The sequence below is a fragment of the Salmo salar genome, chromosome 01, assembly GCF_965601325.2.
Source record: "Salmo salar chromosome 01, fSalSal1, whole genome shotgun sequence".
Lineage (NCBI taxonomy): Eukaryota > Metazoa > Chordata > Actinopteri > Salmoniformes > Salmonidae > Salmo > Salmo salar.
In genome coordinates, this window is record NC_138291.1 from 131,207,744 (window position 1) to 131,234,482 (window position 26,739).

Here is a 26,739-nt window from a genome sequence, read left to right on the forward strand (position 1 = left end):
TGCTGAATTTATTTTTTAAAGTGTAAGAAGAGCAAACCTGTCGCTAGTATAGTTTTTATTACTATTATTACAATTTTTTTTCAGGCTGAGAAGGATGTGAAATCCCTGCCAAGGAAGAAGCCAAAACTGGAGAAAGATCGCAAACACTCCTCTTCATGTCCTGGTTCCTGCAAGTCTGCGTGAGTAACACTACACCCCTCAGTTCTTTACTCCTCCGAACTAGTGTCTTCAAAGCTCTGCAGCATATCCATCCATAGCTTCTCTGCCCCAAAGTGCTGCAAACTACTTCTGGTATATCATTCTTCTGGTATACCTAATAACATTACAACGATATTAGAGATGCATCAAACAAAACGTTTAACCTGTCCAAACACCTTAACCTGTCCAACCTGCCGTATGTCACCCTAGAGACAAGGCTGGGTATCAGACTGGGTGTCTGACTATTTGCAGATTCAATGACGATGAATTTAAGACTTTTTAACCCTCTCAAGGGGGGGAGAGGGCGGAGTTCTACTAAGTTAACATATGGAATTGTTTTAAGATGGCCATATCAAGGATCATTTAGGTATTTGATTTGGAATTTTAGTACCCCTTTAGGTAAAACATTTTTTTTTTTTAAATAATGTATATTTGCAGAAACATTTAATTTGGCCTTACTGCTATTAGCCCATAGAAAACGCCTTGAATAACCGATTCATACATTGAAAAACAGATGGTCTGAAGGAACTTTGTTTTGAAGTGTCTGTCCTATATCTGAGAGATATAAGAAAGATCAGGAAACTATTTTTGGGGGACACATTTAACCCCTTTTTTAGGCATTAAAATATTGATTTTTGAACCGGTACAGGGCTGCCTTCGGCGAGGCTTGTGGGCGTCGTAGAGAAAAGTATGCGTTTGTGAGAGACTCACCTTTCTATAGAGCGGTCATATTAGTGTGTAGCCCGAACTGTTTTGAGGAGACCTATTTTCAGGATGTCTCATGGTCTGACAAACACCGCTGTAGCTCAGGCCGCCTTCCACCGCAGATGTGTAAGGCCTTTGTTGGCGGATGCAGTAGATTGAGACGGAGCCCTTGCAAATAGCTGACTATCTCTAGCTTAAACAGACTGATTTTGATGGGGATTTTTCTATTATGCTAATTTGATTTTCGCTGGGAAATTGACTCGGGGGTTGATACCTTTTTTAATGTCACTTGGAATGATATTAAATTGCAATGTTGAGGTTTGCGTGGACCACATACCTGCTAATATTCATTCCCCTCCATAAATGAGCCCATGTTGGCAAGAAGTTGAATTTTTAGGTCTGGCTCTTTCTCTAAAAGCTATAGCCTACATGGCTCAATAACTTGACCTGTTTATTTTTTGTTTATCTGTCGGCCCCAGCCGCGAACTCAGGCTCTGTGTGTAGTCAACCGACCCTCTCTGCCCAGTCATCACCATTTTACCTGTTGTTGTTTTAGCTGATCAGCTGTTGTTTCACCCGTTGTCTAGCTAGCTCTCTCAATCAACACCTGTGATTACTTTATGCCTCGCTGTATGTCTCTCTCAAATGTCAATATGCCTTGGATACTGTTGTTTAGGTTAGTTATCATTGTTTTAGTTTACAATGGAGCCCCTAGTTCCACTCATCATACCTCTGATACCTCCTTTGTCCCACCTCCCACACATGCGGTGACCTCACCCATTATAACCAGCATGTCCAGAGATACAACCTCTATCATCACTTAGTGCCTGGGCTTACCTCCGCTGTACCCGCACCCCACCATACCCCTGTGTGCACATTATGCCCTGAATCTGTTCTACCACGCCCAGAAATCTGCTCCTTTTAGTCTTTCTCCCCAACGCTCTAGGCGACCAGTTTTGATAGCCTTTAGCCGTACCCTCATCCTACTCCTCCTCTGTTCCTCGGGTGATGTGGAGGTAAACCCAGGCCCTGCGTGTCCCCAGGCACCCTCATTTGTTGACTTCTGTGATCGAAAAAGCCTTGGTTTCATGCATGTCAACATCAGAAGCCTCCTCCCTAAGTTTGTTTTACTCACTGCTTTAGCACACTCCGCCAACCCTGATGTCCTTGCTGTGTCTGAATCTTGGCTTAGGAAGTCCACCAAAAATTCTGAGATTTCCATACCCAACTACAACTTTTTCCGTCAAGATAGAACTGCCAAAGGGGAGGAAGCCTGCAAAGTTTTGTCATACATTTTTTACATTTTAGTCATTTAGCAGACAATCTTATCCAGAGCGACTTACAGTAGTGAATGCATACATTCCATACATTTTTCTTTTTTTTTCTTTTTTTTCCGGTACTGGTGAACCGTGGGAATCGAACCCACAATCCTGGCGTTGCAAACACCATGCTCTACCAACTGAGCCACACGGGACCATACTTTCCAAGTCTATACCCAAACAGTTCGAACTTCGAATTTTAAAAATGAATCTCTCCAGAAATAAGTCTCTCACTGTTGCCGCCTGCTATCGACCCCCCTCCACTCCCAGCTGTGCCCTGGATACCATTTGGGAATTGATCGCCCCATCTAGCCTCAGACTTCGTTCTGTTAGGTGACATAAACTGGGATATGCTTAACACCCCGGCAGTCCTACATTCTAAGCTAGATGCCCTCAATCTCACACAAATCATCAAGGAACCCACCAGGTACAACCCTAAATCCGTAAACATGGGCACCCTCTTAGACATTATCCTGACCAACTTGCCCTCCAAATACACCTCCGCTGTTTTCAATCAGGATCTCAGCGATCACTGCCTCATTGCCTGTATCCGCTATGGGTCTGCGGTCAAACGACCACCCCTCATCACTGTCAAACGCTCCCTAAAACACTTCTGCGAGCAGGCCTTGCTAATCCCGTGTGGCTCAGTTGGTAGAGCATGGTGTTTGCAACACGAGGGTTGTGGGTTCGATTCCCACGGGGGACCAGTACGAGAAAAGTAATGTATGAAATGTATGCATTCACTACTGTAAGTCGCTCTGGATAAGAGCGACTGCTAAATGACTAAAATGTAATGTAAATGTAATCGACCTGGCCCGGGTATCCTGGAAGGATATTGACCTCATCCCGTCAGTCAAGGATGCCTGGTCATTCTTTAAAAGTAATTTCCTCACCATCTTAGATAAGCATGCCCTGTTCAAAAAATGCAGAACTAAGAACAGATATAGCCCTTGGTTCTCTCCAGACCTGACTGCCCTTGACCAGCACAAAAACATCCTGTGGCGGACTGCAATAGCATCGAAAGTCCCTGTGATATGCAACTATTCAGGGAAGTCAGGAACCAATACACGCAGTCAGTCAGGAAAGCAAAGGCTAGATTTTCTAACAGAAATTTGCATCCTGTAGCTCTAACTCCAAAATGTTTTGGGACACTGTAAAGTCCATGGAGAACAAGAGCACCTCCTCCCAGCTGCCCACTGCACTGAGACTAGGTAACACGGTCACCACCGATAAATCCATGATAATTGAAGATTTCAATAAGCATTTCTCAACAGCTGGCCATGCCTTCCTCCTGGCTACTCCAACCCTGGCCAACAGCTCCGCCCCCCCCCCCCCCCCCCCAGCTACTCACCCAAGCCGCCCCAGCTTCTCCTTCACCCAAATCCAGATAGCAGATGTTCTGAAAGAGCTGCAAAACCTGGACCCGTACAAATCAGCTGGGCTAGACAATCTGGACCCTCTCTAAAACTATCCGCCGCCATTGTTCCAACCCCTATTACCAGCCTGTTCAACCTCTCTTTTGTATTGTCCGACATCCCTAAAGATTGGAAAGCTGCCGCGGTCATCCCCCTCTTCAAAGGGGGTGACACCCTAGACCCAAACTGTTACAGACCTATTTCCATCCTGCCCTGCTTATCTAAAGTCTTCGAAAGCCAAGTTAATAAACAGATCACTGACCATTTCGAATCCCACCATACCTTCTCCGCTGTGCAATCCGGTTTCTGAGCCGGTCACAGGTGCACCTCAGCCACGCTCAAGGTACTAAACGATATCATAACCGCCATCGATAAAAGACAGTACTGTGCAGCCGTCTTCATTGACCTGGCCAAGGCTTTCGACTCTGTCAATCATCGTATACTTATCGGCAGACTCAATAGCCTTGGTTTTTCTAATGACTGCCTCGCCTGGTTCACCAACTACTTTGCAGACAGAGTTCAGTGTGTCAAATCGGAGGGCATCTTGTCCGGACATCTGGCAGTCTCTATGGGGGTACCACAGGGTTCAATTCTCGGGCCGACTCTTTTCTCTGTATATATCAATGAGGTCGCTCTTGCTGAGGGCGATTCCTCAGATTCCTCAGTTCACTGGTCACGATAACAACACCCACCCCTAGCACACGTTCCAGCAGGTGTATCTCACTGATCGTCCCCAAAGCCAACACCTCATTTGGCCGCCTTTCCTTCCAGTTCTCTGCTGCCAGTGACTGGAACAAATTGCAAAAATCGCTGAAGTTGGTGACTTTTATTTCCCTCACCAACTTTAAACATCAGCTACCTGAGCTGCTAACCGATCGCTGCAGCTGTACATAGTCCATCTGTAAATTGCCCACCCAATCTACCTACCTCATCCCATACTGTTTTTACTTTTCTGCTCTTTTGCACACCAGTATTTCTACTTGCACATCATCATATGCTCATTTATCACTCCAGTGTTAATCTGCTAAATTGTAATTATTCGCTACTATGGCCTATTTATTGCCTACCTCCTCATGCCTTTTGCACACACTGTATATAGACTTCCTTTTTTTTCTACTGTGTCATTGACTTGTTTATTGTGTTATTGGCTTGTTTATTGTTTACTCCATGTGTAACTCTGTGTTGTCTGTGTCACACTGCTTTGCTTTATCTTGGCCAGGTCGCAGTTGTAAATGAGAACCTGTTCTCAACTAGCCTACCTGGTTAAATAAAGGTGAAATAAAAAAATCAGGCAGGTGTGCTGTTTTGGCAATGAGCATTCTCCTGTAGCCTAACGGATGTAGTAGCATAGTGGCTAGGCTATAGATGGTAGAAGCATGGGGTTGACAATCTGCATTTGTTTAGGCTATCCAATGAGGAAATCATGAACTACATCATAAACATCATTTTCGATACCAATACCAGCTATAATGATACTCAATACCATAACGATACCACTGTGAAGAAAATGGCACCAAGTCAAGCATAAAGCACTGTTGCTGCTAGCAATTTGTTATTCTTTAATAACACAGACCCCAAAGCAAATAAGGGGGAGGAAATAGGTTTATTCGAAGATGACAAATCATATGGGGAGGTAGATGGTCATTCGCCCCTGTTCTCAGTGATGCTCTCTCAGTGATTATCTCAGTGATTCTCTCCCAAGAACAAAGGGACAGCATGTAGTTTTATAACCCAGCCCTAGCCTGTGGTTGACAAATTAGAATTCCTTGCAATAAAACTAGCCAAAGTAGCCTATTTCAGAAGACATATTCCTCCCATGTCTCTGAAACATTGATCAATAATTCCCTATTACAGAAAAAAACACAATTTCCCTTAATCATTATTACTCTATTGACTTCTCGTCCTTTTGACCTCTCGTCCTCTGTCTCTGCGTTGTGTATTTATCTTCGACATATTCTTACACTGTATAAAACGCATGCGGTCAACTCTCTATTAGGAGAGCTAGGCCATTGGGTGTGCAGGCTTTTGAATCAGCACTGCTCAAGCACACCCGAGTAGGGCTCGGCGATATACCATATTTTACAATATACCTGTATAGATGCACAGACTGGTTTGGGTTTTTACTTTACCTCCTATAACGATATTTGAATGTTTGGTTTGTTAATGTGATACGCCGTGTGTAATGTTAATTTTTATAGTTTACTCCACTACTTTAGTCGTCTCTGTCTCTCTTCGCTCATTCTCTCTTCATGCCGCTTTCTACACAGACCTAGCCCCGCCCTCTGTCACTGAAGGGGCACATTTGTTGTTGCTTGATCACGAGACACTTGCGTTCAGTCTGCATAGTCAATGCAGCACAAGCAACAATGTTGATGACAACGATGCTGTTTTCACTTTGCTTCTTAATATAAATTCACTAGCGTTCTATAATTACACTATTAGTTTGTGTTTCTTACATCTGCAAACAGCTAGTTTGTCTTTTCTTAGCAAGTTGGACCTAAATCGTGTTAGCCGCTAATGCTAATTTCTAATTAGCTGGCTAGCTAGATAGCTAATAAATGTACTGAGAGCAAACATAACTAGCTATACAGTCTGATAATACCAGTGATGGTGTAGACCTAAATCAGCATGTTTGTGCAACAGTATATTTTAAATCAAAGACGAATACACAAAGCAGATAAGAGAACATTCAATTTAGTCAAAGATTTCTAGGGTCCCCTAGGAAACACTTTGGTTCCTACCCTCCCACAATAACTCCTCCCTGGCATTTTCATTCGTTTACATGTCAAACAATATTCAAATTGCCCACTATTATATTCGAACTATAGAATTAGAATAATTTTCTTTCCATAATTCCAACAATTCACCCAAGTGTTTTGCTCTAAACCGCAAGTCAAATTACAATTGCAACATTTGGTTAAAAATAAGGCCTAGGTTGTTTGCCCTTATTTGTGCAGCCCTACATGGCATTGTGGAAATTATCTCAAATGAGTGCAGGAAATGCAGAAATGTATGAAAATGTAGAATTTTTTGGGGGGTTGAATTGAACCATATTAAACAATCAGAATGGAGAGACTCATTTTAAATCCCTCAGAATGTATTTCCACCCTAGGGTCACGTACTACTTGTATAGCAAATTTAGAACCTTTTGTTATTCAAAAACACAAAATTCTGTCTCATACCATCAAAAATGTGAAAAATACGATATTTTGGCCGTATCAAGTTCCTGTTGAGCAGTTGATCTGTAGAATCTGGCGAGTGGGGCTGGAATAGGTCTGCACACCCATTAGCTCTCCTGGAGTTATTATGCTTGAACATTAGCCTAAAACCAAAAAGTCTAATAAAAGAATTTCCTCATGGGCCTCCCGAGTGGTGGAGGTCGAAGGCACTGCGTTGCAGTGCTTGAGGCGTCACTACAGACGAGTTCGATCCCGAGCCGTATCACAACCGGCCGGGATCTAATGTCCCATAGAGCGGCGCACAATTGGTCCAGCATCGTCCGGGTTAGGGGAGGGTTTGGCCGGGGGGGCTTTACTTGGCTCATCAATCTCTAGCGACTCCTTGTGGCGGGTCAGCGCCTGCAGGCTGACCTCAGTCGTCAGTTTAATGGTGTTTCCTCTGACACATTGGTGTGGCTGGTTTCCCGGGTTAAGCAGGTGGATGTTATGTTTCGGAGGACGCATGACTCAACCTTAGCCTCCAAGCCCATTGGGGAGTTTCAGTGATGAGACAAGATCGAAAAAGGGGGTAAAAAAAATAGAAGGTAAGTGAATCAGGTATCAAATGGCCTTACTTCGTAGCAAGCCATTTAAGCGGGAGGGTTCTAGACTGAACTTTTCAATTGCCAAGTAAGCTATTTCATCTAACATGTTCAGGGAATGCATGATGGATATTTTGATGTGCAAAATGTCAGAATAGGATCCAGAATAATCATATATCTTTGTCTGCATGTTGTTCTTTTTTTGCATATTGTCCTAGGCTATATGCTATTTAATTTAACACCAGAGGAAGTGGGAACTCAAAACACACAGCTATAGTGCCTTCGGAAAGTATACACTCCCCTTGACTCTGTCCGCATTTTGTTGTTACAGCCTGAATTTAAAATAGATAAAATTTGAGATGTTTTTGGTCACTGGCCTACACACAATACTCCATAAAACCCAATAATTATTATATATACTGCTCAAAAAAATAAAGGGAACACTTAAACAACACATCCTAGATCTGAATGAAATAAATAATCTTATTAAATACTTTTTTCTTTACATAGTTGAATGTGCTGACAACAAAATCACACAAAAATAATCAATGCATATCCAATTTATCAACCCATGGAGGTCTGGATTTGGAGTCACACTCAAAATTAAAGTGGAAAACCACACTACAGGCTGATCCAACTTTGATGTAATGTCCTTAAAACAAGTCAAAATGAGGCTCAGTAGTGTGTGTGGCCTCCACGTGCCTGTATGACCTCCCTACAACGCCTGGGCATGCTCCTGATGAGGTGGCGGATGGTCTCCTGAGGGATCTCCTCCCAGACCTGGACTAAAGCATCCGCCAACTCCTGGACAGTCTGTGGTGCAACGTGGCGTTGGTGGATGGAGCGAGACATGATGTCCCAGATGTGCTCAATTGGATTCAGGTCTGGGGAATGGGTGGGCCAGTCCATAGCATCAATGCCTTCCTCTTGCAGGAACTGCTGACACACTCCAGCCACATGAGGTCTAGCATTGTCTTGCATTAGGAGGAACCCAGGGCCAACCGCACCAGCATATGGTCTCACAAGGGGTCTGAGGATCTCATCTCGGTACCTAATGGCAGTCAGGCTACCTCTGGCGAGCACATGGAGGGCTGTGCGGCCCCCCAAAGAAATGCCACCCCACACCATGACTGACCCAACGCCAAACCGGTCATGCTGGAGGATGTTGCAGGCAGCAGAACGTTCTCCACGGCGTCTCCAGACTCTGTCACGTCTGTCACGTGCTCAGTGTGAACCTGCTTTCATCTGTGAAGAGCACAGGGCGCCAGTGGCGAATTTGCCAATCTTGATGTTCTCTGGCAAATGCCAAACGTCCTGCACGGTGTTGGGCTGTAAGCACAACCCCCACCTGTGGATGTCGGGCCCTCATACCACCCTCATGGAGTCTGTTTCTGACCGTTTGAGCAGAAACATGCACATTTGTGGCCTGCTGGAGGTCATTTTGCAGGGCTCTTGCAGTGCTTCTCCTGCTCCTCCTTGCACAAAGGCAGAGGTAGCGGTCCTGCTGCTGGGTTGTTGCCCTCCTACGGCCTCCTCCACGTCTCCTGATGTACTGGCCTGTCTCCTGGTAGCGCCTCCATGCTCTGGACCCTACGCTGACAGACACAGCAAACCTTCTTTCCACAGCTCGCATTGATGTGCCATCCTGGATGAGCTGCACTACCTGTGCCACTTGTGTGGGTTGTAGACTCCGTCTCATGCTACCACTAGAGTGAAAGCACCGCCAGCATTCAAAAGTTACCAAAACATCAGCCAGGAAGCATAGGAACTGAGAAGTGGTCTGTGGTCCCCACCTGCAGAACCACTCCTTTATTGCTAATTGCCTATAATTTCCACCTGTTGTCTATTCCATTTGCACAACAGCATGTGAAATGTATTGTCAATCAGTGTTGCTTCCTAAGTGGACAGTTTGATTTCACAGAAGTGTGATTGACTTGGAGTTACATTGCGTTGTTTAAGTGTTCCCTTTATTTTTTTGAGCAGTGTATATGTTTTTACAAATGAATTAAAATGAAATGTCTCGAGTCAAGTATTCAACCCCTTTGTTATGGCAAAACGAAATAAGTTCAGGAGTAAAAATGTACTTGACAAGTCACATAATAAATTGCATGGACTCAATCGTTTTTGACTCAATAGTGTTTAACATGATTTTTGAATCACTGCCTCATCTCTGTATCCCACAAATACAATTCTCTGTAAGGTCCCTCAGTCGAACAGTGAATTTCAAACACAGGTTCAACCACAAAGATCAGGGACGTCTTTCCAATAATTCGCAGAAATTGGTGAAAATAGATGCGTAAAAATGAATTAAGCAGACGTTGAATATCCCTTTGTGCATGGTGAAGTAATTAATTACACTTTGGATGGTGTATCAATACACCCAGTCAATACAAAGATACAGGTGTCCTTCCTAACTCATCTGCCGGAGAGGAAGGAAACCACTCAGGGATTTCACCAAGAGGCCAATGCTGACTTTAAAAAAGTTAGTTTAAGTGCTGTGATAGGAGAATACGGAGGATGAATCAACAACATTGTAGTTAATCCACAATACTAGCCTAATTGACAGAGGGAAAAGGAAGCCTGTAAAGAATAGAAATATTCCAAAACATGCATCATGTTTGCAACAAGGCATTAAAGTAATACTGCAAAAAATGTGGCAAAGCAATGAACTTTTTGTTTTGAATACAAAGTGTCATGTTTGGGGCAAATCCAATAACACATTACAGAGTACCACTCTATATTTCCAAGCATAATGGTGGCCTCATCCTGTTATGGGTATGCTTTTAATCGTTAACGACTGGGGGATTTTTCAGCATAAAAAAGAAATGTAATGGAGCTAAGCACAGACAAAATCCTTAATGAAAACCTGGTTGTCTGTTTTTCCACCAGACACTGGGAGTTGAATTCACCTTTCAGCAGGACAATAACCTAAAACACAAGGCTACACTGGAGTTGCTTACCAAGAAGACCGTGAATGTTCCTGAGTTAGATTTTCAAGTAGATTTAAGTAAGAACTATGTCAAGACCTGAAAATAGCTGTCTAGCAATGATCAACAACCAATTTGACAGAGGTTGAAGAATTTAGAAAATAATAATGGCCAAATGTTGCACAGTCCAGGTGTGGAAAGCTCTTAAGAGACTTACCCAGAAAGACTCAGCTGTAATCGCTGCCAAAGGTGCTTCTACAAAGTATTGACTCAGGGGTGGGAATACTTATGTAAATTAGATTTCTGTATTTCATTTTCAATACATTTGCAAAAATGTCTAAACATGCTTTCACTTTGTCATTGTGTATAGGTGGGTGAGGAAAAAATATCTATTTAATCCATTTTGAATTCAGCCTGTAAAAACAAAACGTAGAATAAGTCAAGGCGTATGAATACTGTCTGAAGGCACTGTAAATATGCTAAATATGCTGAGTCACTGCTAACTCTGAATATGATATTGTTGCTAGATAGCAATGCAATTGGTCTAACATTAAATGTAATGTCCTACAAAAACTTCCCATTGGTAGGCCTATATACGCTACTTGACGTGTTCACCGCAAATGGCGTGGTTCATCAGACCATTCTTTTCAGCTGGCGCATCATGTCAATTACAGTGCATTTGGAAAGTATTCAGACCACTTGACTTTTTCCATATTTTGTTAAGTTACAGCCTTATTCTAAAATGGATTCAATTGTTTTCCCCCCTCATCAATCTACACGCACTACCCCATAATGACAAAGCAAAAACAGGTTTTTAGAATTTTCTGCAAATGTATAAAAATAGTCACATTTACATAAGTATTCAGACCCTTTACTTAGTACTTTGTTGAAGTACCTTTGGCACCGATTACAGCCTCGACCCTTCTTGGGTATGAAGCCACAATCTTGGCACACCTGTATTTGGGGAGTTTCTCCCATTCTACTCTGCAGATTCTCTGAAGCTTTGTTGGGTTGGATGGGGAGCATCTCTGCACAGCTATTTTCAGGTCTCTCCAGAGTAGAGGTCGACCGATTAATCGGAATGGCCGATTAATTAGGGACGATTTCAAGTTTTCATAACAATCGGTAATCGGTATTTTTGGCCACCGATTTGCCTAATTTTTTTATTTATTTATTATTTTAAAAAATTACACCTTTTATGTAACTAGGCAAGTCAGATTAAGAACACATTCTTATTTACAATGACGGCCTAGAAACGGGGGTTAACTGCCTTGTTCAGGGGGGATTCGTTTTTGCAACCTTCGGTTACCAATCCAACGCTCTAATCACCTGCCTTACATTGCACTCCACAAGGATTAACAGGCTGACTACCTGTTACGCGAGGGCAGCAAGAAGCAAAGGTAAGTTGCTAGCTAGCATTAGACTTATAAAAAACGATCAATCTTAACATAATCACTAGTTAACTACACATGGTTGATGATATTACTAGTTTATCTAACGTGTCCTGAGTTGCATATAATCGATGCGGTGCCTGTTAATTTTGAATCACAGCCTACTTCGACAAACGGGTGTTGATTTAACAAGCGCATTTGCGAAAAAAGTACTGTCGTTGCACCAATGTACCTAACCATAAACATCAATGCCTAAGAGGAATATTTAGACTTAGCCACCCGTTAGATAAAATACGGAACGGTTCCATATGTCACTGAAAGAAAAAAACTTTTGTTTTCGAGATGATAGTTTCCCGGATTCTACCATATTAATGACCGAAGGCTCGTATTTCTGTGTTTATTATATTATAATTAAGTCTATGATTTGATAGAGCAGTCTGACTGAGCAGTGGTAGGCAGCAGCAGGCTCGTAAGCATTCATTCAAACAGCCCTTCGCTGTGCTTCAAGCATTGCGCTGTTTATGACTTCAACCTGGGTGGGTATAATTTGTGGAACGTTCCAACAGGAATCTATTACAAAAACTTTGTAAATAACAAGGTTTCCAAAAAACAACGCATACAAAGTTGTATAGCGGCAGAATAAGATACCGGGTAGGGAGTGGTCTAATTCATTGCGTTTTTCACTCATCACGTTTATTCCGAAAAATGTCTGTCCTCACATGTCTGTTTGCTTATGGACAAACATTAAGAATAATCTACGTGGTGAGTTGATGCCTATTCGGCAGCTAGTTAGCTAGGTTTGTATGCGTTGCTACTTTGTATGCGTTGTTGGTTGGCAACCTTTTACTTTACATTTTTTGGAACAGATTCCTGTTGCAACGTTCCACAAATTATACCCACCCCTTCAAGCCTATCAACTCCCAAGATTAGGCTGGTGTAACCGATGTGAAATGGCTAGCTAGTTAGCTGGGTGCACGCTAATAACGTTTCAAACGTCACTCGCTCTGAGACTTGGAGTAGTTGTTTCCCTTCCTCTTCATGGGTAACGCTGCTTCGAGGGTGGCTGTTGTCGATGTGTTCCTGGTTTGAGCCCAGGTAGGAGCGAGGAGAGGGACGGAAGCTATACTGTTACACTGGCAATACCAAAGTGCTTATAAGAACATCCAATAGTCAAAGGTATATGAAATACAAATCGTATAGAGAGAATTAGTCCTATAATTCCTATAATAACTACAACCTAAAACTTCTTACCTGGGAATATTGAAGACTCATGTTAAAAGGAACCACCAGCTTTCATATGTTCCCATGTTCTGAGCAAGGCAATTAAACATTAGCTTTCTTACATGGCACATATTGCACTTTTACTTTCTTCTCCAACACTTTGTTTTTGCATTATTTAAACCAAATTGAACATGTTTCATTATTTATTTGAGGCTAAATTGATTTTATTGATGTATTATATTAAGTTAAAATAAGTGTTCATTCAGTATTGTTGTAATTGTCATCATCACAAAAATAACCGGACGATTAATCGGTATCGGCTTTTTTGCCCCCCCCCCCATTCAGAGACTTGTCCCGAAGCCACTCCGGGTTTGTCTTGGCTGGATTCATCAGACCAGAGAATATTGTTTCTCATGTTCTGAGAGTCCTTTAGGTGCCTTTTGGCAAACTCCAAACGGGCTGTCATATGCCTTTTACTGAGGAGTGGCTTCCGTCTGGCCACTACCATAAAGGCCTGATCGGTTGAGTGCTGCGGAGATGGTTGTCTTTCTGGAAGGTTCTTCCTTCTCCACAGTGGAACTCTGGAGCTCTGTCAGAGTGACCATTGGCTTCTTGGTCACCTCCCAGACCAAGGCCCTTCTCCCCCGATTGCTCAGTTTGGCCAGGTGGCCAGCTCAAGGAAGTCTTGGTGGTTCCAAATTTCTTCCGTTTAAGAGTGATGGATGCCACTGTGTTCTTAGGGACCTTCAATGCTGCAGAAATGTTTTTGTACCCTTCCCCAGATCTGTGCCTCGACACAATCCTGTCTCGAAGCTCTACGGACAATTCGTTCGACCTCATGACTTGGTTTTTGCTCTGACATGCACTGTCAACTGTGGGACCGTTATATAGACAGGCTTGTGTCTTTCCAAATCATGTCCAATCAATTGAACTTACGACAGGTGGACTCCAATAAAGTAGTAGAAACTAGAGTTCGACCAATTAATCGGCATGGCCGATTTAATTAGGGCCGATTTCAAGTTTTCATAACAATCGGTAATCGGCCTTTTTGGACGCCGATTATGGCGATTACATTGCAATCCAATAGGAGACTGCATGGCAGGCTTGACCACCTGTTACGCGAGTGCAGCATCAAAAGGACCTTGTGGCTGCAAGGAGCCAAGGTAAGTTGCTAGCTAGCATTAAACGTATCTTATATCAAACAATCAATCTTCACATAATCACTAGTTAACTACACATGGTTTATGATATTGCTAGGATAACTAGATTTTCCTGTGTTGCATATAATCAATGCCCTCCCTGTTAATTTTTCATCAAATCACAGCCTACTTCAACTTCGTCAAACAGGTGACGATTTAACAAAAGCGCATTCGTGAAAAAAAAGCACAATCTTTTCACAAATTTATCTAACCATAAACATCAATGCCTTTCTTAAAATCAATAAACAGAAGTATATATTTTTTTAAACATGCACATTTTGTTAAAAAATATTCATGTTAGCAGGCAATAATAACTAGGGAAATTGTGTCACTTCTCTTGAGTTCAGTGCAAGCAGAGTCAGGGTATATGCAGCAGTTTTGGCCGCCTGGCTCGATGCGAACTGTGTGAAGACCATTTCTTCCTAACAAAGACCATAATTAATTTGCCAAAATTGTACATAATTATGACATAACATTGAAGGTTGTGCAACGTAACTGCAATATTTAGACTTAAGGTTGCCACCAGTTGGATAAAATACGTAACGGTTCCGTATTTCACTGAAATAATAAAAGTTTTGTTTTTGAAATGATAGTTTATGGATTTGACCAAAGGCTCGTTTTTGTGTGTTTATTATATTATAATTAAGTCTATAATTTGATAGAGCAGTCTGACTGCGTGGTGGTAGGCAGCAGCAGGCTCGTAAGCATTCATTCAAACAGCACTGCCTTGGCAGCAGCTAATGGGGATCCACCATAAATAAAAATACTAAATTATCAGACCATGGTGATTGCCTACGGAGCTGTGAAGGGAACGGCACCTCCATACCTTCAGGCTCTGATCAGGCCCTACACCCAAACAAGGGCACTGCGTTCATCCACCTCTGGCCTGCTGGCCCCCCTACCTCTGAGGAAGCACAGTTCCCGCTCAGCCCAGTCAAAACTGTTCGCTGCTCTGGCACCCCAATGGTGGAACAAGCTCCCTCATGACGCCAGGACAGCGGAGTCAATCACCACCTTCCGGAGACACCTGAAACCCCACCTCTTTAAGGAATACCTAGGATAGGATAAAGTTATCCTTCTAACCCCCCCCCCCCCCTTAAAAGATTTAGATGCACTATTGTAAAGTGGTTGTTCCACTGGATATCATAAGGTGAATGCACCAATTTGTAAGTCGCTCTGGATAAGAGCGTCTGCTAAATGACTTAAATGTAAATGTAAATCAGAATGCATCCTTCTCTTTACTCTGTGTGGGGAGTGGGTGTGAGAGACAAAAGCAGAATAGGGACAGGAGAGACGTCACAACACTACATAGAGACCTAAGATGACAACAACATGGCAGCAGCACAAAACAGGTTACACACATTATTGGGCACAGACAACTGCACAAAGGGCAAGAAGGTAAAGAGAACAATACGTCACGCAAAGCAGCCACACCGATCAGTAAGAGTGTCCATGATTGAGTCTTTGAATGAAGAGATTGAGAAAACTGTCCAGTTTGAGTGTTTGTTGCAACTAGTTCCAGTCGCTAGCTGCAGAGAACTGAAAAAACGAGCAACCCGGGGATGTGTGTGCTTTGGAGACCTTTAACAGAATGTGACTGGCAGAACACAGGTGTTGTATGTGGAGGATGAGGGCTGCAGTAGATATCTCAGATATGGGGGAGTGAGGCCTAAGAGGATTTTATTAATAAGCATCAACCAGTGAGTCTTGCGACGAGTATACAGAGATGCCCAGTTTACAGAGGAGTATAGAGTGCAGTGATGTGTCCTATAAGGAGTATTGGTGGCAAATCTGATGGCCGAATGGTAAAGAACATCTAGCCACTCGAGAGCCCCCTTACCTGCCGATCTATAAATTACGTCATTGTAATCTAGCATGGGTAGGATAGTCATCTGAATCAGGGTTAGTTTGGCAGCTGGGGTAAAAGAGGAAACCAAGTCTAGATTTAACTTTAGCCTGCAGCTTTAATATGTGCTGAGAGAAGGACAGTGTACCGTCTAGCCATACTCCCAAGTACTATTATGAGGTGACTACCTCAAGCTCTAAACCCTCAGAGGTATTAATCACACCTGTGGGGAGAGGGGCATGCTTCTTACCAAACCACATGGCCTTTGTTTTGAGGTGTTAAGAACAAGGTTAAGGGCAGAGAAATCTTGTTGGACAGTAAGAAAGCTTTGTTGTAGAGCATTTAACACAAAATCCGGGGAGGGGCCAGCTGAGTATAAGACTGTATCATCTGCATATAAGTGGATGAGAGAGCTTCCTACTGCCTGAGCTATGTTGTTGATGTAAATTGAGAAGAGTGTGTGGCCTAGGCTTGAGCTTTGGGATACGACCTTAGTGACAGGCAGTGGCTGAGATGGCAGATGTTCTGACTTTATACACTGCACTCTTTGAGACAGGTAGTTAGCAAACCATTCCAAACACCCCTCAGAGACACCAATACTTCTTAGCTGGCCCACAAGAATGGAATGGTCTACAGTATTAAAAGCTTTGGCCAAGTCAATAAAAATAGCAGCAGAACATTGCTTAGAATCAAGGGCAATGGTGACATCATTGAGGACCTTTAAGGTTGCAGTGACACATCCATAACCTGAGCAGACACCAGATTGCATACCAAAGAGAATACTATACACATCAAGAAAGCCAGTCAGTTGTGTTTTTCAACACTTTTGATAAACAGCAAAATAGAAGTCAGCTTGATCTCCCCCTTAAATAAAGGACGAGCCGTGGCTGCCTTCCAAGCAATGGGAACCTCCCCAGAATGGAGAAAAACGTTAGAAAGGTCAGAGATGGACTTGGCAATTTATAGGGGCAGCAACCTTAAAGAAGAAAGGGTCTAAACCATGTGACCCAGATGTTTTTTTGGGGGTCAAGTTTAAGGAGCTTCTTTAGCACCTCGGACTCAGTGACCGCCAGCAGGGAGAAACTTTGTAGCGGGGCAGGGGGAAAAGAGAGAGGAGCATCAGGGCAAGTCGCATTAGAAGGGGTGGGGGATGAGGAAATGTTGGACGGGCAAGGAGGCATGGCTGAGTCAAATATGAATCCAGACTTAATGAAATGGGGATTTTAAAAAGCTCAGCCATGTGCTTCTTGTCAGTAACAACATCAACATTAACCTCTCTGGTCCGATTTTAAAATAGCTTTTCGGTGAAAGCACATTTTGCAATATTCTAAGTAGATAGCCCGGCATCACAGGGCTAGCTATTTACACACCCACCAAGTTTAACCCTCACCAAAGTCAGATTTACTATAAGAAAAATGTTATTACCTTTGCTGTTCTTCATCAGAATGCACTCCCAGGACTTCTACTTCAATAACAAATGTTGGTTTGGTCCCAAATAATCCATAGTTATATCCAAATAGCGGCGTTTTGTTCGTACGTTCAAGACACTATCCGAAAGGGTAAATAAGGGTTACGCGCCCGACGCGTTTCGTGACAAAAAAATTCTAAATATTCCATTACCGTACTTCAAAGCATGTCAACCGCTGTTTAAAATCAATTTTTATGCAATTTTTCTCGTAAAAAAGCGATAATATTCCGACCGGGAATCTGTGTTTTAGTACAAAGCGAGAGAAACTAAAAACATGGTGTCGCCCCGTGCACACGCCTCAGCTCATTGTCCTCTGATAGACCACTTAAGGGACATGGGCATCTGTGAGGTTTTATTCTCTAGGTCTTTAGCCGTTTTCCAGAACTTCTTGGGGTTTGACCCACAGAGAGAGAACTGCACCTTAACTTCTTATGGCTCAAATCCTGTTAACGGGATTGATTTGACAACATCCGGTGAAATGGCAGAGCGCCTAATTCAAATTTAAATTACTATAAATATTAAACTTTCATGAAATCACACATGCAATACACCAAATTAAAGCTACACTTGTTGTTAATCCAGCCAACGTGTCAGATTTCAAAAAGGCTTTACGGCGAAAGCAAACAATGCTATTATCTGAGGATAGCACCCCACCAAACACAGACAATCATAATTCAACCCGCCAGGCGCAACACAAAACTCAGAAATAAAGATATAATTTATGCCTTACCTTTGACGAGCTTCTTCTGTTGGCACTCCAATATGTCCCATAAACATCCTTTTGTTCGATTAATTCCGTCATTATATATCCAAAATGTCAATTTATTTGGCGCGTTTGATCCAGAAAAACACCGGTTCCAACTCGCGCAAAATGACTACAAAATATCTCATAAGTTACCTGTAATCTTTGTCCAAACATTTCAAACAACTTTCCTAATACAACTTTAGGTATTTTTTTACGTAAATCGATAAAATTTAAGACGGGATAAACTGCGTTCAATACCGGAGGAAAACAAAGTGGAGCGTGCTTTCAGGTCACGCGCCTCAACCACAACAGTACACTTCACTCGACCCTCGTTCTGAACAGGACTACTACTTCATTACGCAAAGGAAAAACATCAACCAATTTCTAAAGACTGTTGACATCCAGTGGAAGCCATAGGAACTGCAAGCAACTGCCTTAGAATTCTAGATTCCCATTGAAAAGTGTTACCTCAACAACAACAAAAATTCCTGGATGGTTTGTCCTCTGAGTTTCGCCTGACAAATAAGTTCTGTTATACTCAGACATCATTCAAAAAGTTTTTGAAACTTCAGAGTGTTTTCTATCCAAATCTACTAATAATATGCGTATCCTAGCTTCTGGGCCTGAGTAGCAGGCAGTTTACTTTGGGCACGCTTTTCATCCGGATGTGAAAATACCGCCCCCTAGCCTAGAGAAGTTAAAGTAACTAACTTTGGCCTTCTGGAAAGCCTGAGTGCACTTATTTCTCATTTGCCTGAACGAGAGCCAGTCACCCTTAGTATGCGTGTGCCGAGCCTTTAGCCAAATGCAATTCTTGAGGTGGAGTAACTCTGCAAGATCACGGTCGTACCAGGGGCTGAACTTGTTTTTAATTATAATTTTCTTTATGGGGGTGTGTTTGTTAACAATACCACTGAAAATATCAAAAAAGAATGTCCAAGTGTCTTCGACAGAGGGGATCAAGCTGATTCTGTACCATTTTACAGAGGCCAGGTCATGAAGGAAGGCTTGCTCATTAAAGTTTTTTAGCAAGTGTCTATGACAGGTCGTTTCACTGAGCAGCCATTTCAAACACAGGCTGTGAAACAGTGATCACTGAGGTCATTACAGAATTATTTGTGAGGATAACATTGAGGAGAGTAGCCTTTTCTGGGTGTTTGGAGTCATACGTTGTGGGTTTGGTAATAATCAGAAGGATTTTGGGAGTCCTATTGCTTTAGGACTTGGTCAGGTGGTTTAAGCATGTCCCAGTTTAGGTCACCTAGCAGGAAAAATTCAGACTTCGTGTAAGGAGCCAGGAGAGAGCTTAGGGCAGGTAGGGTACAGGCCGGTGCTGATGGAGGCCTATAACGCCTAGCAACAGTCAACTAAGAGCAATTCTGAAGTTTAATTCTTAAAACCAGCAAATCAAATTGTTTGGGGACAGACTTGGTGACAACCAAGCACCGAAGGTGATCCTTGGTAAAGATTGCCACTCCCCCACCTTTGGAAGATCTTTCTTGCTGAAAAAGGTTATAACCAGAAAGGTTAGTGCAGTGTTAGCTAGCTAGCTACTTAGTTGTCTTTGTCATAGCTTGATAATTGTGTAGTTTAGTAATTACCGAGGTTAGCTAGCCAGCCATTGAGGTCAGCTAGCCAGCTATTTCCGTCCCCCGCGACGCCATTTTTCCTAACCCAGCCAACTATTACCGACGAGTAGCATTGTAGAAACTAAATACATTACAAGGAACGTCTTGATAAGTGTTATGTTAGCTAGCTAGCTACAAAGTTGCTTTGTATCATGACAAGGGGTAGTACTGAAACTATCGAGGTTACCTAGCCAGCTACACGTTCAAAGTCAACAACGCAGCCACTGCTAGCTAGCCTACTCCACCAGCCAGCAGTACTGTATCATTTTCGTCATTTTAGTCAATAAGATTTTTGCAACGTAAGCTTAACTTTCTGAACATTCGAGCCATGTAGTCCACTTGTCATTCCAATCTCCTTTGCATTAGCGTAGCCTCTTCTGTAGCTTGTCTACTATGTGTCTGTCTATCCCTGTTCTCTCCCCTCTGCACAGGCCATACAAACGCTCCACACCGCGTGGCCGCTGCCACTCTAACCTGGTGGTCCCAGCGCGCACGACCCACATGGAGTTCCAGGTCTCCTGCAGCCTCTGGAACTGCCGGTCTGCGGCCAACAAGGCTGAGTTCATCTCAGCCTATGCTACCCTCCAGTCCCTAGACTTCCTGGCGCTGACGGAAACATGGATTACCACAGAGAACACTGCTACTCCTACTGCTCTCTCCTCGTCTGCCTACGTGTTCTCGCATACCCCTAGAGCATCGAGCCAGCGGGGTGGTGGCACTGGAATCCTCATCTCTCCCAAGTGGACATTCTCTCTTTCTCCCCTGACCCATCTGTCTATCTCCTCATTTGAATTCCATGCTGTCACAGTTACCAGCCCTTTCAAGCTTAACATCCTTATAATTTATCGCCCTCCAGGTTCCCTTGGAGAGTTCATCAATGAGCTTGACGCCTTGATAAGTTCCTTTCCTGAGGATGGCTCACCTCTCACAGTTCTGGGTGACTTTAACCTCCCCACGTCTACCTTTGACTCATTCCTCTCTGCCTCCTTCTTTCCACTCCTCACCTCTTTTGACCTCACCCTCTCACCTTCCCCCCCTACTCACAAGGCAGGCAATACGCTTGACCTCATCTTTACTAGATGCTGTTCTTCCACTAATCTCATTGCAACTCCCCTCCAAGTCTCTGACCACTACCTTGTATCCTTTTCCCTCTCGCTCTCATCCAACACTTCTCACTCTGCCCCTACTCGGATGGTATTGCGCCGTCCCAACCTTCGCTCTCTCTCTCCCGCTACTCTCTCCTCTTCCATCCTATCATCTCTTCCCTCTGCTCAAACCTTCTCCAACCTATCTCCTGATTCTGCCTCCTCAACCCTCCTCTCCTCCCTCTCTGCATCCTTTGATTTCCTCTGTCCCCTATCCTCCAGGCCGGCTCGGTCCTCCCCTCCTGCTCCGTGGCTCGACGACTCCCTGCGAGCTCACAGAACAGGGCTCCGGGCAGCCGAGCGGAAATGGAGGAAAACTCGCCTCCCTGCGGACCTGGCATCCTTTCACTCCCTCCTCTCTACATTTTCCTCTTCTGTCTCTGCTGCTAAAGCCACTTTCTACCACTCTAAACTCCAAGCATCTGCCTCTAACCCTAGGAAGCTCTTTGCTACCTTCTCCTCCCTCCTGAATCCTCCTCCCCCCCCCTCCTCCCTCTCTGCGGATGACTTCGTCAACCATTTTGAAAAGAAGGTTGACGACATCCGATCCTCGTTTGCTAAGTCAAACGACACCGCTGGTCCTGCTCACACTGCCCTACCCTGTGCTTTGACCTCTTTCTCCCCTCTCTCTCCAGATGAAATCTCGCGTCTTGTGACGGCCGGCCGCCCAACAACCTGCCCACTTGACCCTATCCCCTCCTCTCTTCTCCAGACCATTTCCAGAGACCTTCTCCCCTACCTCACCTCGCTTGTCAACTCATCCTTGACCGCTGGCTACGTCCCTTCCGTCTTCAAGAGAGCGAGAGTTGCACCCCTTCTGAAAAAACCTACACTCGATCCCTCCGATGTCAACAACTACAGACCAGTATCCCTTCTTTCCTTTCTCTCCAAAACTCTTGAACGTGCCGTCCTTGGCCAGCTCTCTTGCTATCTCTCTCAGAATGACCTTCTTGATCCTAATCAGTCAGGTTTCAAGACTGGGCATTCAACTGAGACTGCTCTTCTCTGTGTCACGGAGGCTCTCCGCACTGCTAAAGCTAACTCTCTCTCCTCTGCTCTCATCCTCCTAGACCTATCTGATGCCTTTGATACTGTGAACCATCAGATCCTCCTCTCCACCCTCTCCGACCTGGGCATCTCCGGCGCAGCCCACGCTTGGATTGCGTCCTACCTGACAGGTCGCTCCTACCAGGTGGCGTGGCGAGAATCTGTCTCCGCACCACGTGCTCTCACCACTGGTGTCCCCCAGGGCTCTGTTCTAGGCCCTCTCCTATTCTCGCTATACACCAAGTCACTTGGCTCTGTCATATCCTCACATGGTCTCTCATATCATTGCTATGCAGATGACACACAATTAATCTTCTCCTTTCCCCCTTCTGACAACCAGGTGGCGAATCGCATCTCTGCATGTCTGGAAGACATATCAGTGTGGATGACGGATCACCACCTCAAGCTGAACCTCGGCAAGACGGAGCTGCTCTTCCTCCCGGGGAAGGACTGCCCGTTCCATGATCTCGCCATCACGGTTGACAACTCCCTTGTGTCCTCCTCCCAGAGTGCTAAGAGCCTCGGCGTGACCCTGGACAACACCCTGTCGTTCTCCACTAACATCAAGGCGGTGACCCGATCCTGTAGGTTCATGCTCTACAACATTCGCAGAGTACGACCCTGCCTCACACAGGAAGCGGCGCAGGTCCTAATCCAGGCACTTGTCATCTCCCGTCTGGATTACTGCAACTCGTTGTTGGCTGGGCTCCCTGCTTGTGCCATTAAACCCCTACAACTCATCCAGAACGCCGCAGCCCGTCTGGTGTTCAACCTTCCCAAGTTCTCTCACGTCACCCCGCTCCTCCGCTCTCTCCACTGGCTTCCAGTCGAAGCTCGCATCCGCTACAAGACCATGGTGCTCGCCTATGGAGCTGTGAAGGGAACGGCACCTCTGTACCTTCAGGCTCTGATCAGGCCCTACACCCAAACAAGGGCACTGCGTTCATCCACCTCTGGCCTGCTCGCCTCCCTACCTCTGAGGAAGCACAGTTCCCGCTCAGCCCAGTCAAAACTGTTCGCTGTTCTGGCACCCCAATGGTGGAACAAGCTCCCTCACGACGCCAGGACAGCGGAGTCAATCACCACCTTCCGGAGACACCTGAAACCCCACCTCTTTAAGGAATACCTGGGATAGGATAAAGTAATCCTTCTAACCCCCCCTTAAAAGATTTAGATGCACTATTGTAAAGTGGTTGTTCCACTGGATATTATAAGGTGAATGCACCAATTTGTAAGTCGCTCTGGATAAGAGCGTCTGCTAAATGACTTAAATGTTAAATGTAAATGTTAAAATCAGTATTCAAAACACTCTTTCTTAACCACGTCTCAGTAATCACCAACACATCTGGATTGGAGCTGTGAACCCACACTTTCAATTGATCCATTTTAGGTAATACTCTTCTAGTGTTAACGTGCAGAAAACCCAGGCTTTTACCAGAGCAGAAATTAGTGAAACATAAGATACTTTCATTACAGGAAGCTGGTTCATTTTAATGGACATTACTGTTCACCAAAGAATGTTTGGTTCTAAAACCAATCTTCAGGAATGTTGTGTAGCCTAATCACCAAAAATACTGACATAAGCAAAATTGCTTCAGTAAGAGGACAATATAGGTGTCTGTAATTTCTGGTTTATCATCCCAGCTCTAGTTAGTGTTATCGTCTATCAAATTGTATAGGCTACCTTGCTCTCAATTTTTTTTTTACCACGGTGGCAGCAATTACACAGCGGCACAATATAACGGGGTCATTCCGTCACATTTTTTAACACCTTTTGAAAACTGAAAAATCAGAATGTAAGACTTTTTAAGGACCCACCGACACCCTGCTGTCTTGACTGGGCATTATCCCATCAGAGTAGAAAGTCCCCTTTCACAGTATCTTCCTCTGTCTCATTCTGATCTAACTTGCCATCTGCCCTTTTCTCTCACAGGATGCCCAAGAACCCTGGAAAGGAGAAGGAGAGGAAGCGGTCTAAGAAGGGGACTTCTGTCCCTCTGCAAGACCCTGGGAAAGAGCCGGGGGGGCACAAGCGGCATGCAGGGGAGGCCCCAGAGCCCAACGCTGCCTCAGCAGCCAAAAGCAGGGACAGGGAGGCCTCCACCCCCGTCAAACACAAGAAGGGCACTGGGAAACGACACACAGAGCATTCCAAGACTGGCAAGGCAAGAGATTTAATTCAATATGTATGTTATATGTGAAATGAAGTCACACATCGGAGGGTTGCTTCAGCAGGTGCGTCAGAAGTGTTAGATGTTATTCAAAGGAACAAGCCCAGTATTTATCATTAATTGCCTGTATAAAGGTTATCTGAAATAGGTGTTGATATACTGTCTCTGCTGTGGTTTTGTCTGAAGGCCCCCAAGAGCAGCTTTGCCTTCTCTATGCCTGCCCAGCCCACCAGGGGTTCCCTGTCCTCCAGACCCCTGCTCAAGGTCGAGGACAGGTAAGATTCCTTCCGTTTGTCATTATATATACTGTGCTGTGAAAGAACGATCCCCCCCCCCCCCGTTCTAATTTTTTCTACTTTTTGTTATCAATGTTATCAGATCTTCAACCAAAACCTAATATTAGATAAAGGGAACCCGAGTGAACAAATAACACAACAATTACATACTTATTTCATAAGCAAAGTTATACACCTTATGCCCCTGTGTGAAAAAATGGTTTCCCCCTTACACTCAATAAATGGTTTAGCTGCAGTGTTTCCAGCCAAATGCTTCCTGTAGTTGATCAGTCTCTCTCTTATTTTGACCCACTCTTCCATGCAGAACTGCTTTAAGTCAGCGACATTTGTTGGTTTTAAAGCATGAACTGCTCGTTTCAAGTCCTGCCACATCTCAATTGGGATTAGGTCTGGACTTTGACTAGGCCATTCCAGAACTTCAAATTTGTTTCTTTTTAAACGTTTTATGTAGACTTGATTGTGTGTTTTGGATCATTCTTGCTGTATGACCCAGCTGCGCTTCAGCTCACAGACGGATGGCCTGACATTCTCCTGTAGAATTCTCTGATACAGAGCAGAATTCATGGTTCATTCTATTAACCTCTTGGGGCTAGGTGGGACGCTAGCGTGCCACCCGTGGTGCACTCCATCAACAGCAGGTGCATTTCAAGAGCGGCAAATTTGAATCCAAATAAATGTCAAAATTCAAATTTTTCAAAAATACAACTATGTTACACCATTTGAAAGATAAACATCTCCTTAATCTAACCACGTTTTACGATTTCAAAAAGGTTTTACGGCGAAAGCATAAATTTAGAGTATGTTAGGACAGTACATTTACAAGAGTTGTGTGTAATGTTTTGTCAAGTCAAAGACAGGGTCACCAAAACCATAAAACCAGCTAAAATGATGCACTAACCTTTTACAATCTCCATCAGATGACACTCCTAGGACATTATGTTAGACAATGCATGCATTTTTAGTTCTATCAAGTTCATATTTATATACAAAAACAGCGTTTTACTATGGCATTGATGTTGAGGAAATCGTTTCCCTCCAATAACCGGCAGTCAAGTCAGCGTCAGAAATTAAATAATTAAAATTAGAAAACATTGGTAAAATATTATATTGTCATTTAAAGAATTATAGATTTACATCTCTTGAACGCAATCAACTTGCCAGATTTAAAAATAACCTTACTGGGAAATCACACTTTGCAATAATCTGAGCACTGCGCCCAGAAAAATACGCGTTGCGATACAGACTAGACGTCATGTTGGGGAGATCTAAAATCGAAAATACTATGTAAATAATCCATTACCTTTGATTCTCTTCATCAGATGTCACTTCCAGGTATCACAGGTCCATAACGAATGTAGTTTTGTTCAAAAAAGCTCATCATTTATGTCCAAAAATCTCCGTCTCGTTAGCACATGATGTAAGCCAGCCGGACTTCTCGTCATGAACGAGGGGAAAAAATATATTTCCGTTCGTTCAAACATGTCAAACGTTGTATAGCATAAATCATTAGGGCCTTTTTTAACCAGAACATGAATAATATTCAAGGTGGACGAATGCATACTCTTTTATAACGTATTGGAACGAGGGTACCCAACATGAAGTAGCGCGCCAGGTGTCTAATGGGACATCACCGTTCCATGGCTCTTGTTCGGTCAGATCTCCCTCCAGAAGACTCAAAACACTTTGTAAAGGCTGGTGACATCTAGTGGAAGCAATAGGAAGTGCCAAAATATTCCTAAACCCCTGTGTTTTTCAATGGGATAGGTTTAAAGTCAATACAACACATCAGGTATCCACTTCCTGTCAGAAAATGTCTCAGGGTTTTGCCTGCCAAATGAGTTCTGTTATACTCACAGACACCATTCAAACAGTTTTGGAAACTTTAGAGTGTTTTCTATCCATATATAATAAGTATATGCATATTCTAGTTACTGGGTAGGATTAGTAACCAGATTAAATCGGGTACATTTTTTTTATCCAGACGTGCAAATGCTGCCCCCTAGACCCAACAGGTTAAGGCATGTCGTCCATGTCCTGAGCAGCAAAGTATCCCCAAACCATTACACTACCACCACCAGTAATGGCGCCCGAGGGGATGGCTGCCGTTTTACGGGCTCCTAACCAACTATGGTATTTTGTGTTTTTTCACATTGTTTGTACATTTTGTACATAATGTTGCTGCTATCAACTCTTATGCCCGAAAAGAGCTTCTGGGATAGCAGACTAGTGATTACACACCTCGAACTGGACAAAGATTT

The 26,739-nt window shown here is 43.7% G+C and overlaps 1 protein-coding gene across 2 annotated transcripts in view; it reads left to right on the top strand.

Annotated features, from left to right (window-relative positions):
• Positions 1 to 26,739, top strand: part of LOC106560682 (AF4/FMR2 family member 1) — a 93,576-nt gene that overhangs the window by 46,700 nt on the left and 20,137 nt on the right. For both annotated transcript variants that reach the window (XM_082978804.1, XM_014123796.3), the window contains exons 10-12: positions 85 to 179; positions 23,948 to 24,179; positions 24,372 to 24,460. In XM_082978804.1, the coding sequence (XP_082834930.1) occupies positions 85 to 179; positions 23,948 to 24,179; positions 24,372 to 24,460 (416 nt within the window). The remainder of the gene's footprint in view (positions 1 to 84; positions 180 to 23,947; positions 24,180 to 24,371; positions 24,461 to 26,739) is intronic.